The 15123-nt window shown below is 38.6% G+C and overlaps 2 protein-coding genes across 9 annotated transcripts in view; both read left to right on the top strand.

Moving 5' to 3' along the window:
* tbl1xr1b (tbl1x receptor 1b) overlaps positions 1-9113 on the top strand; it is a 29039-nt gene extending 19926 nt beyond the window's left edge. For 6 of the 7 annotated variants that reach the window (XM_014339019.2, XM_014339018.2, XM_042227362.1 and 3 more), the window contains 4 exons: positions 268-395; positions 1185-1350; positions 1458-1559; positions 7074-9113. In XM_014339019.2, the coding sequence (XP_014194505.1) occupies positions 268-395; positions 1185-1350; positions 1458-1559; positions 7074-7100 (423 nt within the window). In that variant the 3' untranslated portion in view covers positions 7101-9113. Of the gene's footprint in view, positions 1-267; positions 400-1184; positions 1351-1457; positions 1560-7073 lie in introns of those variants that run through there. The other variant, XM_014339020.2, reaches the window with a different exon arrangement.
* Positions 9114-12966: 3853 nt separating this feature from the next.
* b3gnt5b (UDP-GlcNAc:betaGal beta-1,3-N-acetylglucosaminyltransferase 5b) overlaps positions 12967-15123 on the top strand; it is a 13214-nt gene continuing 11057 nt past the window's right edge. For both annotated transcript variants that reach the window (XM_005939056.3, XM_005939055.3), the window contains exon 1: positions 12967-13199. The gene's annotated coding sequence lies outside the window, so the exon portion shown is untranslated. The remainder of the gene's footprint in view (positions 13200-15123) is intronic.

Raw genomic sequence — 15123 nt, 5'->3', positions numbered from 1 at the left:
TGTATTGATGTATAGAAACTTGAAATGCTCCCACAAATGGCACTACAACATGTAAAAAAAAATATATATATATAAGCTCTGGTGGACTTGGTTCTATGGTAGATCTTAAAGGCTTAAATAAATATCGTCAAATAATTGAGATCTCAATTTCAGTGAAAATAATCGTGATTATCATTTTTGCCATAATCGAGCAGCCCTACATCCCAAGCGTACATTACAAGTCAAATTAATAGCTTTTAAATGTTGCCTTGATTTTCTCTCATATAGATCTGGAGTATGAAGCAGGATTTGTGTGTCCATGACCTCCAGGCCCACAGTAAAGAAATCTACACCATCAAGTGGAGCCCCACAGGCCCTGGGACCAACAATCCCAACGCCAGCCTCATGCTGGCCAGGTAAGAATCGAATGAAACGTGTTCCTAGTTTTTCATCTTTTTTTCTCTCTATGTCATGTGTCAAAGGGGATTTCTATTTATAAGGGAATGTTAATGGTATGTAAATTGTTGTTGGTGGAACACCTTTAGAAAACAGTCACAGATATAAACAGATTGTTTATAGTAAATGGCCTTTTTAATACTAACATTTTGGGAGTTTTTCAGTTAAACGTAACTATGGCATGAGAGTTAAATGCTTGTTTGTTTGTCTGAGATCTGATGTATCCCTTTGAAAGAACAGTCCAGAGAAAAATGTTTGCTTTCAGTTGGATGTGCTCAGGATTTGGACATGGTTCACTACACAATGCAAATAAGAGTTGGCTGTGTTTTTCCTTGTATTTTCTCTGAATTCAGAGTTCATTAACTGCATGTTTAACTGAATAAAGAATCATCCATCCATCCATTCGCTTCCTTCTTGCTGTGAGGCAACAGTGCTAACCACCGTGCCGCCTTCTGAATAAAGAATCATTGTAAATAATTAAAGCTGAGAATGAGTTATTGGTTTGTTATTGGTAACATCGAGCAGCCTAAAAAAATTCATCTTCATTTCTGCGTCTGGGATAATGCAGCTCTGCCATGTTTGCTTCCCATCAATTACTCTCTGGACTGGATTTTTAGATTTATTTAGGGGTGGGTTTCAGTTTCCGGTTTAAGTAGCAGTCATGCCACTGACACAGTGTATTTTATATCTGGCACATGGTTCTTAACACATGACCCTTTGCATCCTCTCTCGTTCCCCTCTCTCTGCAGTGCGTCGTTTGACTCAACAGTGCGCCTGTGGGACGTGGAGCGGGGCGTGTGCATCCACACTCTGACCCGCCACCAGGAGCCAGTCTACAGCGTGGCCTTCAGCCCAGATGGCAGGCACCTGGCCAGCGGCTCCTTTGACAAGTGTGTCCATATCTGGAACACTCAGGTCTGTGATGCTACCTTCAAATTAAAAGCTGATCTGGTAATACATGCTGAACCACAATATTCTAAAGATGTTGCCTGTTATTGATGAATCTGTGTGTGTCTCTCCAGACGGGTGCTTTAGTCCACAGCTACCGAGGGACAGGTGGGATCTTTGAAGTGTGCTGGAATGCAACAGGGGACAAAGTAGGAGCCAGCGCATCTGATGGATCGGTGAGTTTTGCTGCCTGAGAGCTTCATCACTCCCAGTAGTATCCACCCACATGTGCTCTAGCCTGTGTCTACAACTTTCACACCACCTTCCTGACCATAGAAATGTGTCAGCCCCATTTAATATAGGTCTTACCAAGCTGTTCTGATAGAATGGGCTAGGGGTCTACTACAAGTACATCTGCTGTTAGTATTACAGTAGCAGAAGTATTTGGTCATTTCTCTCGCTTAGAAACTTTCCTAAGCAAAATTGACTGTTTGACTGTAGCCATGACCTGAGCTGATTATTCTAGGAGCTGTCAGCTAACAGCCTCTCATAAATGGTGAATTCAGAACTTTCTTCATATTTGTTGGATTTGTTAGCACTTTTGGCAGCCATGAATAAAGCACTTCAATCTAAAGGCTTCATTTAAAATGCTCGATCGGGGCAAGATTTATGGTCATCATGGCATCAAATAGCAGTCTGTCTGTTTACAGATGCTTCTTAACCAAACTCTAAAAGGTTTTTATCTGCATTTGAATGAAACTGCAGAAGTCCCATAAGAGGTTACAAGGAAGCGCAGAGTTGCATATAGACTTTCTTATGAGGGGATTGAAAAGGCTGGAGTACATCTACTGCTGAATTATTTAATTGGATTATAGGCTGATATTGATAGCAGAATTGTTAATTGGCCTTAGAGTGCTGGCTTTTATGTGAGCTAAAAGCTCTGTTGTGTATGAAGCAGAGCTCTGTTAGTAGTGTACCTTTCCCCAGGCACACTGAAAATGTTGTTCTTGTAGGTCTCGTGCTTTTCAAACATTATGCCTCTGCATTATGAAGTATTTGTCTCTTGCAAACTGACACAGCAGTGGGAATGGAAACATTCGACTAGTAAGCAGCTACGTGCTAAGCAGTAGGAGAAAATGAGGAACAGTGTAGATATGTTTCCTGTTTTTTGGGGCACAAAGCCAAAAAAAGGGAAAGGAAATTTGAACGGTTTGTATTTTTGTATTATTTCAAAGTACCCCTCAAGTTGAAATGCTCAACTTATGCATTCTATTGTTCATTGTGGCACAAAGTTACACTGCTCTAGCAAGGTACTGTATAGTATGTTTATAACATAACATCCCGGACTGGACCTTCCTATATAGAGTATGTGTCCTCTATATGTACCTATCTTGGACCACTCCTGAGAAAGACTTAAAAATGTTCCTTTTCTATTTTGCAGTTTGAAAGGTAGTTCGGTTTTATTTTGAAATCCATGCTTTTATTTTGCAACAGGAAACTGGCGCAAAACCGTTAAAGGGCTTGTTAGTAACGTTTGTTTTAGGATATGATAAATAGTGTGCCTTAAAGTAGGGCTGCTCGATTATGGCAAAAATGATAATCACGATTATTTTCACTGAAATTGAGATCTCGATTATTTGACGATATTTATTTAACAATAACAATGTATTGAACAATGACTTTAAAGATTGTCATAAAATATTATAAAATAGTGTGCAAATACTGATAACAGTGCAGATGTTTGCAATATAAAAAATAAATGAAAAATGTAAACATCTATGTTTAGTGAACGTTGCAGTGTTGCTCTGTGGTGCAGCTACAACACTGTAGCAAAGTTTACACACTGTGTCTACTTGATCCACGTCTGACTCCACCAACCCATAATGTTTCCACACCACTGAAGTTTTTTTTTTTTTACCTCTCTTTTCAACCAACGACAGTCACTCTCCTCTCCAAATAACTTCTGCTTAGCTTTCCGAGCTTCCCTCGGGTCCTCTTAATTGTTGTGACACGTGTTCGAAATGCAGAGAGGTGCGCTCGATTTGCCACACGGAGCAGCGCGAGAGTAAAGCACGAGGGAGGGGCTAATAATCGGCTCAGTCATTTTTAATGATCGTTGAAAGCCCAGATCGCAATCGAGATTAAAATTCGATTAATTGAGCAGCCCTACCTTAAAGTGAAAAATATGTACATTTCCTGTGCCAGTTAGTACCTGGCTGACAGTGGCACAAGGTTTATTAATGTTTCCTTTAATGGAATAAGTTATGTGCAATCACAATGTCGTTTAATAGAGTTTATGTGTAGTTGTAAGTTAGTGAGGTGATATAGTGAATTGAGTGATGTAAATTTGATTTGTATGCTATATGTGAGCAGGAGAAATTTATTTCCTTGATATTTTGATGTTATGGTAGTTATATTGTTGGTTTTGTTTTGCTCCTAGCTCTTACGGTGTCTTCACTGAATATTTCAATAAAATTTTTTCCAATAAAACCTCTGTGAAGCATCAGTATAAGAGACCATCATTCAGTCAGGGATGCTACACCGTTATCAGCCAAAACAGTAGAACAATGACACAAACTGCTTAGCGGCTCGTCCTGTGACTCTCAAACTTTATTTTTAAGCTGAAACAAGTTGCCATATTTTCTACGAAACACAATTTCCATACGCTACCTAAAATTTGTGTTGATCTGTCACCACAAACCGATTTAAAGTGTGACAAACAAAAGCGGTTAGGTTAAGTGAAGCAATGCTTTTGAAGTGTGAAAGGCATTTTGTGCTTTGTTGAAACAGGCTGCAATGCTGCTGATTTTTATCACTTTGGTTGATCGTGTGCTCATTTGTGGACTTTTTTGTAAAGGGCAACTGACATTTTGTTGTAGAGATGATTTTGCTGTGTGTGAAGAAGACTGATGTAGAGTGCTGTGGAGGTTTCTAAACTGAGGAACTTGTTTGTTTGAAATGTTGATTCTATATGTTTTAGAAAATGGCCTGAAATCTATAGATTTCAGATTTAAGCCATCTCAGCTTCAACCCTCCTTTTCCGCAACCTACTTCTTCAGAATTATACATCCTGTCTTTCACACATGCTCTGAATTAAGGATATGACTGGCTGAGTAGCGTCACGTGGAACGAGTTCCTGCCATTGGTCTGTTTGCGTACATACACTGATTATCATAAAGACAAAGGAAAAAGTGGTGCAAGTTAAAATAAGCTTACTGTACATATGAGAAAGAGTCAAACAGAAAGGGTCTTAAGTTGGACTGTTGGTGCGCTAAACTATATGTTTATTATGCTGAAATGCCCACTAGTCTTCTTCACACTGCAGTGCGTTCAGTTTCCACAGTATCACACAGGGTTCGTATGGGTGCTTGAAATCCTTGAAAATGCTTGAATTTTAATGTTGTCTTTTCAAGGTTTGAAAAGTGCTTGAATTTTAGATGTGGTGCTTGAAAGTGTAACTGTATTTCATTCACCACAAATAACTATCTGGTTGAATAGTTTTCTTATCAGACAGAGAAATAAAATGAGTCGCAAAATGTAAAAGCAAAATTTCGCGGTCTGGGCTGCCTTGCGCCTCCGTCTCTTTCAACGTGTGGCCCCGCCCCTCCCTCGAACAGTCGGGCATGAGTGCGCTAACATACCTGTAGGCTGCTGTTTTAATGAGTGTTTGATGGAACAAATGGCGGAGTTTGCGCTCTCCAGTCGCATGATAGGTGAGTGCTAGTAAATAATTTTCCAGTATGCATACGTTACACACTCTATTTTTTTTTTTTAATTATGATTATTATTTTGCTGTCAAACTCGCTGGAGAAATGATTGAAACGCACTGAGTGTGATGCAGTATGGCAGCGCTATTATGGAATATGCTGTGAACTTAGCTAACATTACATAGCAGTAATATGAGTTAATTTACTCAAGTGAAAGCTTTAAACATTAGCCCGATACATAACTAGCCAACTTAGGCTTTCTGATTAACCCTCTGGGGTTGACGGGCCCAGAGTCTCCATTTCAACTTGGGTCGAACGTGCGGATTTCAAACTATGTACCAGGTTTTAAATTGTGTTGATAGGCCACGTAAAACCGATGTTTTTTTTGTTTTGTTTTTTCTGAATAAAACTGTCGTTTACTCCGGGAAGAAACGGTAAAAACAGCGTTTTCTAAGGAGAGCGCTAGCAAACACGCTTTGATTGTGAGTGAAAAAATAAAAAACACTCCTTCCCTATTGGTGGAAAAATGTACCGTGTGGAACAATCAAAAAATGATATGGCAACATGTGGCATTTGGTTGTTTGGGAAGAGGGGGAAGTTTTAGCAGTGAGAGAGAGAGAGTGAGCGAAAGAGAGAGCGGGAGTTTTGCTACGTGAGAGGTTTGTGACGTTTGCCGTGTTTGGAGTCTCAAGTTAGTGTGTTGTCTTGTGTAGTTAGTGTGGTGTAGTCGTTGTTTTGTTTTGTGTGTCAGTTCTACTAGTTAACGTCACAGTTGCTGCAAAAAAGCCACCAAAGGCAGATTGCAGTGTAAACACTGAGTGACACGCCTGCTGTCAGACCTGCAGGTTTATCCCTGTGCTGTTCTCATCTGTGTCATAGTGGACACAAACTATTTTTTAGAGTTGCATAAATAATTTGTGTCTTCTTCTTTGATGCAGAACACCTGATTGTTCTGTAAATAGTTTGAAATGGTTATATAAAAAAAAGTCTGAGCCTTGGCTGCATTTTAGGTAAATAGTACCATATAACTTTGTTGTTTGCAAAACTTGTGCATATTTTTTTTAAAACGTACAATTTCTATTTGCATTTCAAGTTATGAAAATGATTAGTTAAACAAGCTTGTGGTTTTTACAGTCAAAAATATCACTTTCTACTCATGTTTTAAGCACAATATTTAATATCAAAATGAGTAAATAACAGATTGGCAAACTGCCTGTTTATTTAAGGAAGATGAACAAAGTACAGTGGAATTGTACATAATAATATGACAGATGATAAATTCAATAGATTTTAAGTAGATGCTTGTGCGTTCTTAAAGTCTCATATGCTGAATTGAACTATGTGATCTGTTCAAAGCCTCCCAGTCAGTGCTGTTCTCCATGCCTGTCTGACTGTACATGATGTTATTAGCACAAAAACACTTTAAAGGTGATCATTTAGGACTTCAGCAATAATACAGACAGCAATGTAATTAGTGATAGAACAGTTTTATTGGGAATTAACTTAAAAAACAAACAAACATCTGTCTCCTATTTTCTGTCACACAGGAAAGAAGCATCAATATCTGATGAGAAGACTTAATTATTTCTTTTGGGGGGGGGTTTTCAACAGGAGAAGAATATCTCTAACAAGTTGATTTGTTCACATTTTCACATCTTAATTTTTAAGTGAAATGTGCATTTTGAGTTTATACTCTATGTATATAAGGCGACCGTCCTTTTGCAGTATTTTTGTGTGGTGCGTTTTTCTGTGTTAACAAAAGGGGAACAAAGGTGTTAAGTTCACCTAGGATGATTTGTTTTAATTTTCACATGGTCTTACTGAGGTGATTCGAATTGAAACATGCACTTTTTTTGGGAGAGGGGGTGAGGGGACAACACAGTTGTCTAAACATGCCACAGGGGAAGTATGGCCCTCTGCTCTTTTTGGGTTCTGATTGGAAAATATTTGTACACCTTGAAGCGTTCACACAGCTTCTGACTACGGCAGAAACTGAAACTGGGTGACGTTTTGTCTAACCACATATGCCTTCCTGTTTGACAGGTATGCGTACTAGACCTGAGAAAATGACACTCATCGGGGGGAGCCATGGACCGACTACGAATGTGTACATAGCCAAAATGACTGTCCCTGCCTGTCCGCCACACTGCTGTAGTCCCACAGATGCCATGGCCCGCTGTTACAGCCAACTGGAGCCCTCCATCAGACATAGACCCAAGGACCACACCATGGCAACAAACAGTTTATATGCAAATGCATCAGATATGCCAGGTCTGCATGGACATCAGTCTTTGCTCCTCAGACCTGCAGGAGTTAAACATTTCTTTGTTATCACACAGTATAAATGTGTCACCACAAGCAAACCAAAACACCAGGATTCCTCTTGATTTCGCTCTTTTTGTCCTTTGTATCCGACTTGTAAAGACTTTTGTTCTCTGGTGTGTGCATATTGCATATGTCAGCATTTAGTGTCCTGTGGACATTGTTGTGTTGAGTTTGGACTTTATTGGTCTCTGTAAATTACATGTGAGATGGGAGAGAGGAGATGGGAGATGTTTTTTTGTTTTTAAAGAAAAAAGATGTTTGTCTTTTAAAAAGTGGATGTTCAGAGTTGTTCATTTGGAGATAAATTCATTTACTGCAGTCTTTGAGGTTCAAAAATGCAGGTGTATAGTTTTGTCAACTCTATTTTTATCCAGTAGGTTTGTTCCATTTTTTGCCATTTAAAAAAAACAAACAAAAAAACTAAATATGAAGCAGTTAATCAAAGGTTAAACTGTCCTTTGTTTGCAACCTTTATCCTCAGAAATGGTTTTCAGGTAATCACAGTTCATCAGGTTGTGTTGGTGCCCTGAAGAATTCAAAATCTCCTGGCTGAAAAATGATCTGTGTAGCTTTTAACACTGATGACAGCAGTGCTGTTGAAGAGCGGTCAGCTTCAGGTTCACGTCTTTGAAACTCACCTCGTCCTTGATCTGTCGGTGCAGATATCACTTGGTGACAGAGACGGGAAAACCAGCCCATTACTTCATCGGATTTGTACAATTAATAGTCCTAATTGCACTTGTTTTCTCAGTTAATGGCTTGTTGCTGTCCATTGTTTTTCATAATGCAGCTTTGTTGGACTAATTGCTTCTCGATACCGGAAACAATTAGACCAAGATGATCTGGAGTATTGTTTCCTGCTGTTGTCAGGTAGTAGTTGACCAGCATTAACACACACACACACACACACACACACACACACACACACACACACACACACACACACACACTCTGGAGACAGGCTGTGTTCAGGCCTATGCACGGATAGACGGTGCTTTTGTGTGCAGTGTTCAGAGTTGGCATTTTGAGTCAAGTCTGCTTTTGAAAAGCAGACTCAGCATAGGACTCGTAACGTGTTGTTAGCTCAAATGACTTAGAGCGCGTTCAGTAGGAAAAATAAGGTTAGCAGTGTCTCGTCTGGCTCGTTTTTGAGGCAAGTCTGTGTTGTTAAAATGCAGACTCTCAGCATAGGACTTGTTGTAACATGGTATCTGCATATAATATATATAAATACATTTATGAATATATATCTATGCTACTACAGGGGTTTTTTGTGTGTGTATGCCACTCCTACGTTATGGGTGGATTTTAAAGTAACCTTTTCAAGATTCATGAAATACAGTACGTGATGTTCTTGTGCATCACTGATAGTTGTGACCACGAGGAATGGTTTTTATTTATAAAACATCATTAAACAGTTATAACTAAATTTAAAAGAAAAAGACAAAATGGTAGATTTTTTGATTATTATTATTTTTTTAACCTGCACTTTAGGTGCAAATGGAGAAACTGTCTCAGGCACATCTGATTTAAGAAGTCCCAGAGGACGGCTCAAATGATTTAGAACGCGTTCAGTTGGAAAAATAAGGTCAGCGGTGTCTTGTCTGACTCGTAGGACACTTCAACGTTGAGATAAACTAACTTCATGGCATTCCCGGTCTCATCTCGTAGCCATAACAACACCCTCGGCTAGATATGTGCACACACGTCGCTGGATAATTCGGAGGTTTTGTTCAGCATGTTACTTGTCTTTTTTTTTTTTTTTTTTTTTTAAAATACTGAAGCTGAACTATGCTGAAGTTTGCTTTAATACAGTCAGCAGTACTTGGAGTAAATCACAAGGACACTATTTCAAATGATGTCTATGACGGTGGAATGGTATTTTATAATGGTTTGTTTTTAGACGATAAGCTTTTTACGCTGCATTCAAGTGTGTTCGCGATTTTATTTTTTAATTTTTGTTCCTTCCAAAAGTACTAATTCTATCTTTGCTAAGTTGGAGAGCCCTTGAAGGTTTTGTACTGATCAAAACTTTTGTAATTTTGATTTATTTGTAGCTGTATACTCAAAAGGAACAACAAAAAGAAAAATCTGGATTTAATTGTCGATGTATTATAACACAACGTGTAAATACTGATTTTAAGATTTGTTGGGGTTTTTTTTCGTCTTTTCCCTTGTACTCTCTTTCTCTCTCACTCACATGGCTGCAGTCTGCAGCCTCCTGATCAGACTGTTGTAATATCACTCAGATCTCAAGGTCTAGAATAAAATCTATTTTGATAATATCAACGTCTTTGATCTTTTGCTTGTTGATTTCCTGTGTCTGAGTCATTTCTCTGGTACTAATTGAATGAATGTGTGTGGTCAATAAGCATTCTTTCACCTGTGTGTGAACAAATGTCACTCGCTGCCCTTAAACCTGAAACCAGTTTTTTGTCTAGTTTTGTATTTGTTTTTTACTGATGGTGTTCCAAGCATTTGACAGCTAGGATGACTGGAGAGAAACGGCAATGCGTTACAGCATTTAAGAAACAAGTGTGGTCTTCAAAAAAGTGACGGCAAACATGAGGAAGGGTTTTTGTTTTTTGTGAGCAAGCTTAAATTTAATTTTATGTTAGGAAACTAGATTAAGATCTGATGTTTCCTGTAGCAAACAAAAATATTGTTTTCTAGACCAGCGTTGTGGCGCATGGAAATCAGATATCCAGTACCTCAAAATATTGTTTCCTAAGACCAATCAAAACCAATTTCCATATAGAAATGTCAAACATAACAAAACATGTTAATTCATGCACTCAGTACTTGGCTGGAGCTCATGGGAGTTGGCTGGTTATGACCACTGGAAAGATGAGAACATGGTTGTCATTTTTGGCACTGTGGGCCAGTGCAAAGTCCCGCTGTAAAAGGAAATCTCCATAAAAAATTTATTCGTTTATTTCCTATGAAGTGCTCTGAAATGGTGTTGACTTTGGACTCGATAAAACACAACAGACCAATTGTGACCAGCATCAGTTGATCACACGGCACCTAAAATCCCCACAGACTGGACTTAATATGACTCCAGACTTTAAGACCTGGATTTCCTTTTGACCACTGGGCAAACACTTCTTTTATTTTTCTTACATCAGATAAAACACTTCTGATGTCTCTGCTTCAAGTGCGTGCTCATATTGTAAAGTGACAGTTGTAGCAACGTCTGCGCATGGTGGTTCTCCAAGCACCAACACTGGCCTCAGTCCACTCCTTGTGAAGTGCTCTCAGGTTCCTGAGATTCCTCTCGGGGCTGTGATTTTCCCTTTTCCTAACACGGTTTTCCCTTCCTTTCAATATCCTGTGAATATGCTTCAGCACAGCTCTCTGAGAACAGTCTGACAGAGTGTTAGGGCCACATTTAGAAAGAAGACTTTTGTTGATCGTTTTTAGAATAAAGCCTTTTCATTTTATACAAATACACTCTCCCAGGTTTATGTGCTTTTTCCGTCTGATCAGACGCAGCTTTCTGCACCATCTTTTCAGCATCCCTATACTTATCACCACAGAAATCATTTCCTTCCTTGTTACAAAAGTGATTCTGAAATACGATTTCACAAACTCTGAGAGTATAGCAGCCGTGGCACTTTGTCTTGAAACAACAACCGTTACCTCCTTTTGACTTTATTCTCTAAATCAATTCTATTTGTTTTCTTAATGTATCTTAATGTGTTTTCTTAATCTTAATTCTTCCTAATACTCCTTTTGTAGAATAGTCATAAGCCGAAATGAAGACAAAAGTATTATATAACATTTATTTATTATATAACATGTTCCGAACAAAGGAAATATATGAAAATTTATTTATTGAGATGCATTGGTATTTCTATGAACAAAGCGCCAACTCTCACTTCACTTTGTTTCATAGGACTGAAAAGTCAGCTCTTGCGACGGTGAAGCAATATTCCATTGCTTCAATATTTCTTGTTAAGCACCAATGCGATCTCCCTTTCGCCCCCGTACCTGGGGGCGTGGTGCTTAAGAAGTTAAAGTAAAGGAAACAATGTATGTGGTATAGGCGAAGGCAGAGCCGTGCGATCTCTCGCCTGTGACGTTTGTGGTGAGGTTATTTGCCACTATAATGCGTGTGGATGTCATGGTGAACTTTTACTGATTTCTTCAAACTGTTCTTTTTTTCAGGCTGGAAACAGAATACATTCTTGAAAAGCAACAACTGGTTACACAAGTTTGAATTTTTTGGTTTTTCTCTAATACACACGGGCTGAACAGCGTACATTGAAGCTTAAATATACCACGTGTTTTAAATTAACAAGGCCTGTTAACCACTTGAGAGTGATCAGTGGTCGTTATTGACTAGAACTAGCATATTCTTTTTGACAGTATACTTTTACACATAAAGACGACCCCCGTACCCTTAATGACGAGTTTTGACGCCTCAGTATATATCTATAAAGATGTGGTTTCTGGGTTTTCCCGAGGGTAGCTGCATAGAGACCACCCTCGCCAACTTCGTATGGAAACTCAGTCATCTTGTTCTATGAGGATGTCTGAGACGTGGCACAAACAGCTCAGTAGGGTTACTTCTTTTTCTTCAGCTTTCCAGAGTTAAAGAGTTGAAAGATTTGTCTGACAGCACTCAGACCAATAGAAAAGTCCAAGAAACACAGTGATCCATTTTTAGCGTCACATATTTGTAATATCAGCTCAAATCTTGACTGACGTTCATGTGTCATAATATGTTTATTATGACACATTTATTATGACACTCCTGGACTTTGGGTTAAATAATGTGACAGATATTTGAAGTCATGTCAAAGCTGAACACAGAAAGCACCAACACTGGCCTCAGTCCACTCCTTGTAAACTCACATTCACTTTATTCTGTTCCAGCAGATGAATGATTGTAACCTGATCTTTTTCTAGGTAGCGAGTCAATGAGACATGAAAGCTGGCATGCTTTAAGCCCCATATACATGAAAACTAAAAAATAAAGGAAAGATTCTTAGAAATAGCTGTAAGCGACAAACAAAACTTCAGTTCCTGTTAAACATTTTGAGTCTCACAGATAATATCTTACAGTCAGATTGCCATGAAACTAGAAACTAGATTAACTACATCCAGTTTACGTTGGGGGTTTTAAGTGGCATGAATGTCACCTAAAACTGATCCATCTTTTAGATAGACAGATCAACATGGTTACTTGTCATGCCCTAAAGACACCACTTTTAACTGTCATTAGAATTTGCATGTATTCAGTTGAGCGTTTATACTGATAGAATCAGAGTTGATAGATCATGGATAATAATCTGTGCCTGACGTTCAAACTTAGTAGTGTTCAGTGGAGGGGAAAGTGGTGTGGACTTGCTATTATTATTTACAAAAGTTGTGTTTTGAGGCCTCTCACACTTGCTTTGTTAGTTTTCTTCAGCCCGTCACATGGCAGAAACATGAGACCTGGCAACCCTGATGGATCTGACGCTAACTAAACAAAAGCAGTTGTCGCTATGGAATCATTATTACTATTGTTATTATTGCTGGGTGATTTTTATGCCTGGTCGCTACAGGTGTCACTACTTTTTTTGTGGGGTGATGTGAGTCCTTTGGTTTATAAGATTAGATATCTATGGCATTGATAAACTCTGTTTCACAATGAATGACCCGTTTCAACAAGGCATAGACAAGAAACAGACTTTTAACAGACGGGTTTTTAACAGACTGTGTGCTTCCATGCAAATTAGCCCCCCCTCGCTCCGAGAGGGCGTTTGGTTCCTTCCAGCTACCGTGCGATCAATTAAACGGTGAGGATCGTGGAGTAGTCGGCAGCGGCTGGGGGAGTTCTGACCGTACTATAAGGTACGCACAGCCACTTACATTACACGAATTTAATGCTTTATTTCAGTTTCAAGATATTGAGAATTTCTTTGGTTAAATTAATTTTAGTGGTTAATCGCCATTAAGCTAGCTCATCGTCTTCTGTTGCTACTTGAAGAGAAGTAGTTTTACATTTAAGAGCGAGCGCGCGTGCGAGAAACGATAAAACTTTGGTTCCGTGTCAGTTATCTTTTCACAATAAAGAGATAGCAAAGTGTTTCCCATAGATTCATAAAAACACTTAGAGACAAAACAGGAAAGACAAAGTCAAGTGTTTCGGATGCTTTGAACCGTTTAGAGTGTCCGTTTGTAGCCGGTTTAAATCGGTGTTAATTATGAGTGTGACTCGGTCAAGCAGTGAAGCAATTTTGTTGCTTCCATCGTTAGTGGGAATTGTTTTCTTATATGTTTTGCAAAGCATCCTGCTTTCCCGTTGAGTGTTGAAGTGTGTTCCTTTTTAGGAATTATCTTGCGATCATGGTTGGGCTTTTATCATCATTGTTTGGGGAAGGGAACAGAAATGCATGGCATTGCTTTGTTCAGTGTACAGTGTCACAGTGGCTGCATTTTAAGCCTCAGCATTGAAGTTGTTGCTTTCTCTTGGTTGTAGGTTGTAATAATGCTTTTAAATACTGTAACGTTTCCTTTTTTCATATGAGGTCTATGGGGGCTGACTCGTTTTTATGCTAGCTTCAAGTGGGACATAGAGGAACTGCAGAAACTTACATAAAATATACATATATCTATTGTTTGAGAGCCTCTCTTGTAGATTATTTTTCAGATATGAGTGCACTTTCTGTCTTGTCTCTGATAAAAGAGGGCAGGGGTTCACAGACTTAGAAAGAAAAATATTGGTGATCATTTTGAGAATAAAGTCTAAATGTGCAGATTACAGTTGCTGTTTTAAGATAAACTGCCACGTTAGTTATACCATCTACAAAACGGCTTGTTTAGATGAGTTGGCAAAACAAATTGATCTGCCATCTTGTGATAAAACTCTGGATAAAACAACATCCTGTTTAGTGGACACGGGTGTAATCCATGACATTCTTATATCTGTGTGCCAGACTTTTCATTTTATACCAATACACTCTCCCACATATTTTTTTCTCCATCTGATCAGATTCAGTTTTCTGCACCATCTTTTCAGCATCCCTATACTCACCACAGAAATAATTTCCTTCCTTGTTGCTAAAAGTGATTCTGAAGTGCGATTTCACAAGTACAGCAGCCGTGGCACTTTGTTTTCAAACAACAACCGTTACCTCCACATTTTGACTTGTCAAAAGGTGGTGACTATTTCAACAGTTTAAATGTAACGTCACAAAGTGTTTGAAGATTTCCTCCCGCTCATCTGAATCGTTGTCAGTTTCAGCCCCTGAGGGACTCCTGCGTTTAGAGTAGACACTTGTCTGTTGATATTTTAAAATGAGATTGTTCATAAAACAAAACGAGACAAGAAACATTTTATTCGTCCCATATTTAGCAAATCCATTTGTCTGTCTTTTGTGCTGTTTCCAGTTAAATAAGATTTGAGGGATTTGTAAATAATTAGCTTTCTGTTGCATTTTCCATTGTTCAAAAAGTGTTTTATTTATACATTAGTAATCTTAGTAATCGACTGAGTCTCTTTAAAAGTTAGTCATTATGTCTTAAAATGAGAAAAGCACAAAGAGGAAGTTTAATACTTAAGCCATATAACTGTAAAAATCATTTGTTCTGTTAGTGCAAATGGAATGAAACTTCCCAAAGGTGGGTATTTTTTTCAGATTTTTTAATTTTCAACATCAGCTCCTTAATAATGTCAATAATATTCACTATACACCAAATTGTTCCTCTTGACTCTAGCGTGGCCATTTTTGGCCAATTGAAACCCATTATAACCACCTTTTTTGATTCCTTGTTA

The sequence above is a fragment of the Haplochromis burtoni genome, unplaced genomic scaffold (assembly GCF_018398535.1).
Source record: "Haplochromis burtoni strain Fernald_Lab_line unplaced genomic scaffold, NCSU_Asbu1 Contig_257, whole genome shotgun sequence".
Lineage (NCBI taxonomy): Eukaryota > Metazoa > Chordata > Actinopteri > Cichliformes > Cichlidae > Haplochromis > Haplochromis burtoni.
The sequence above is the reverse complement of the archived record's forward strand: the minus strand, read 5'-3'. Positions and strand labels throughout refer to the sequence as shown.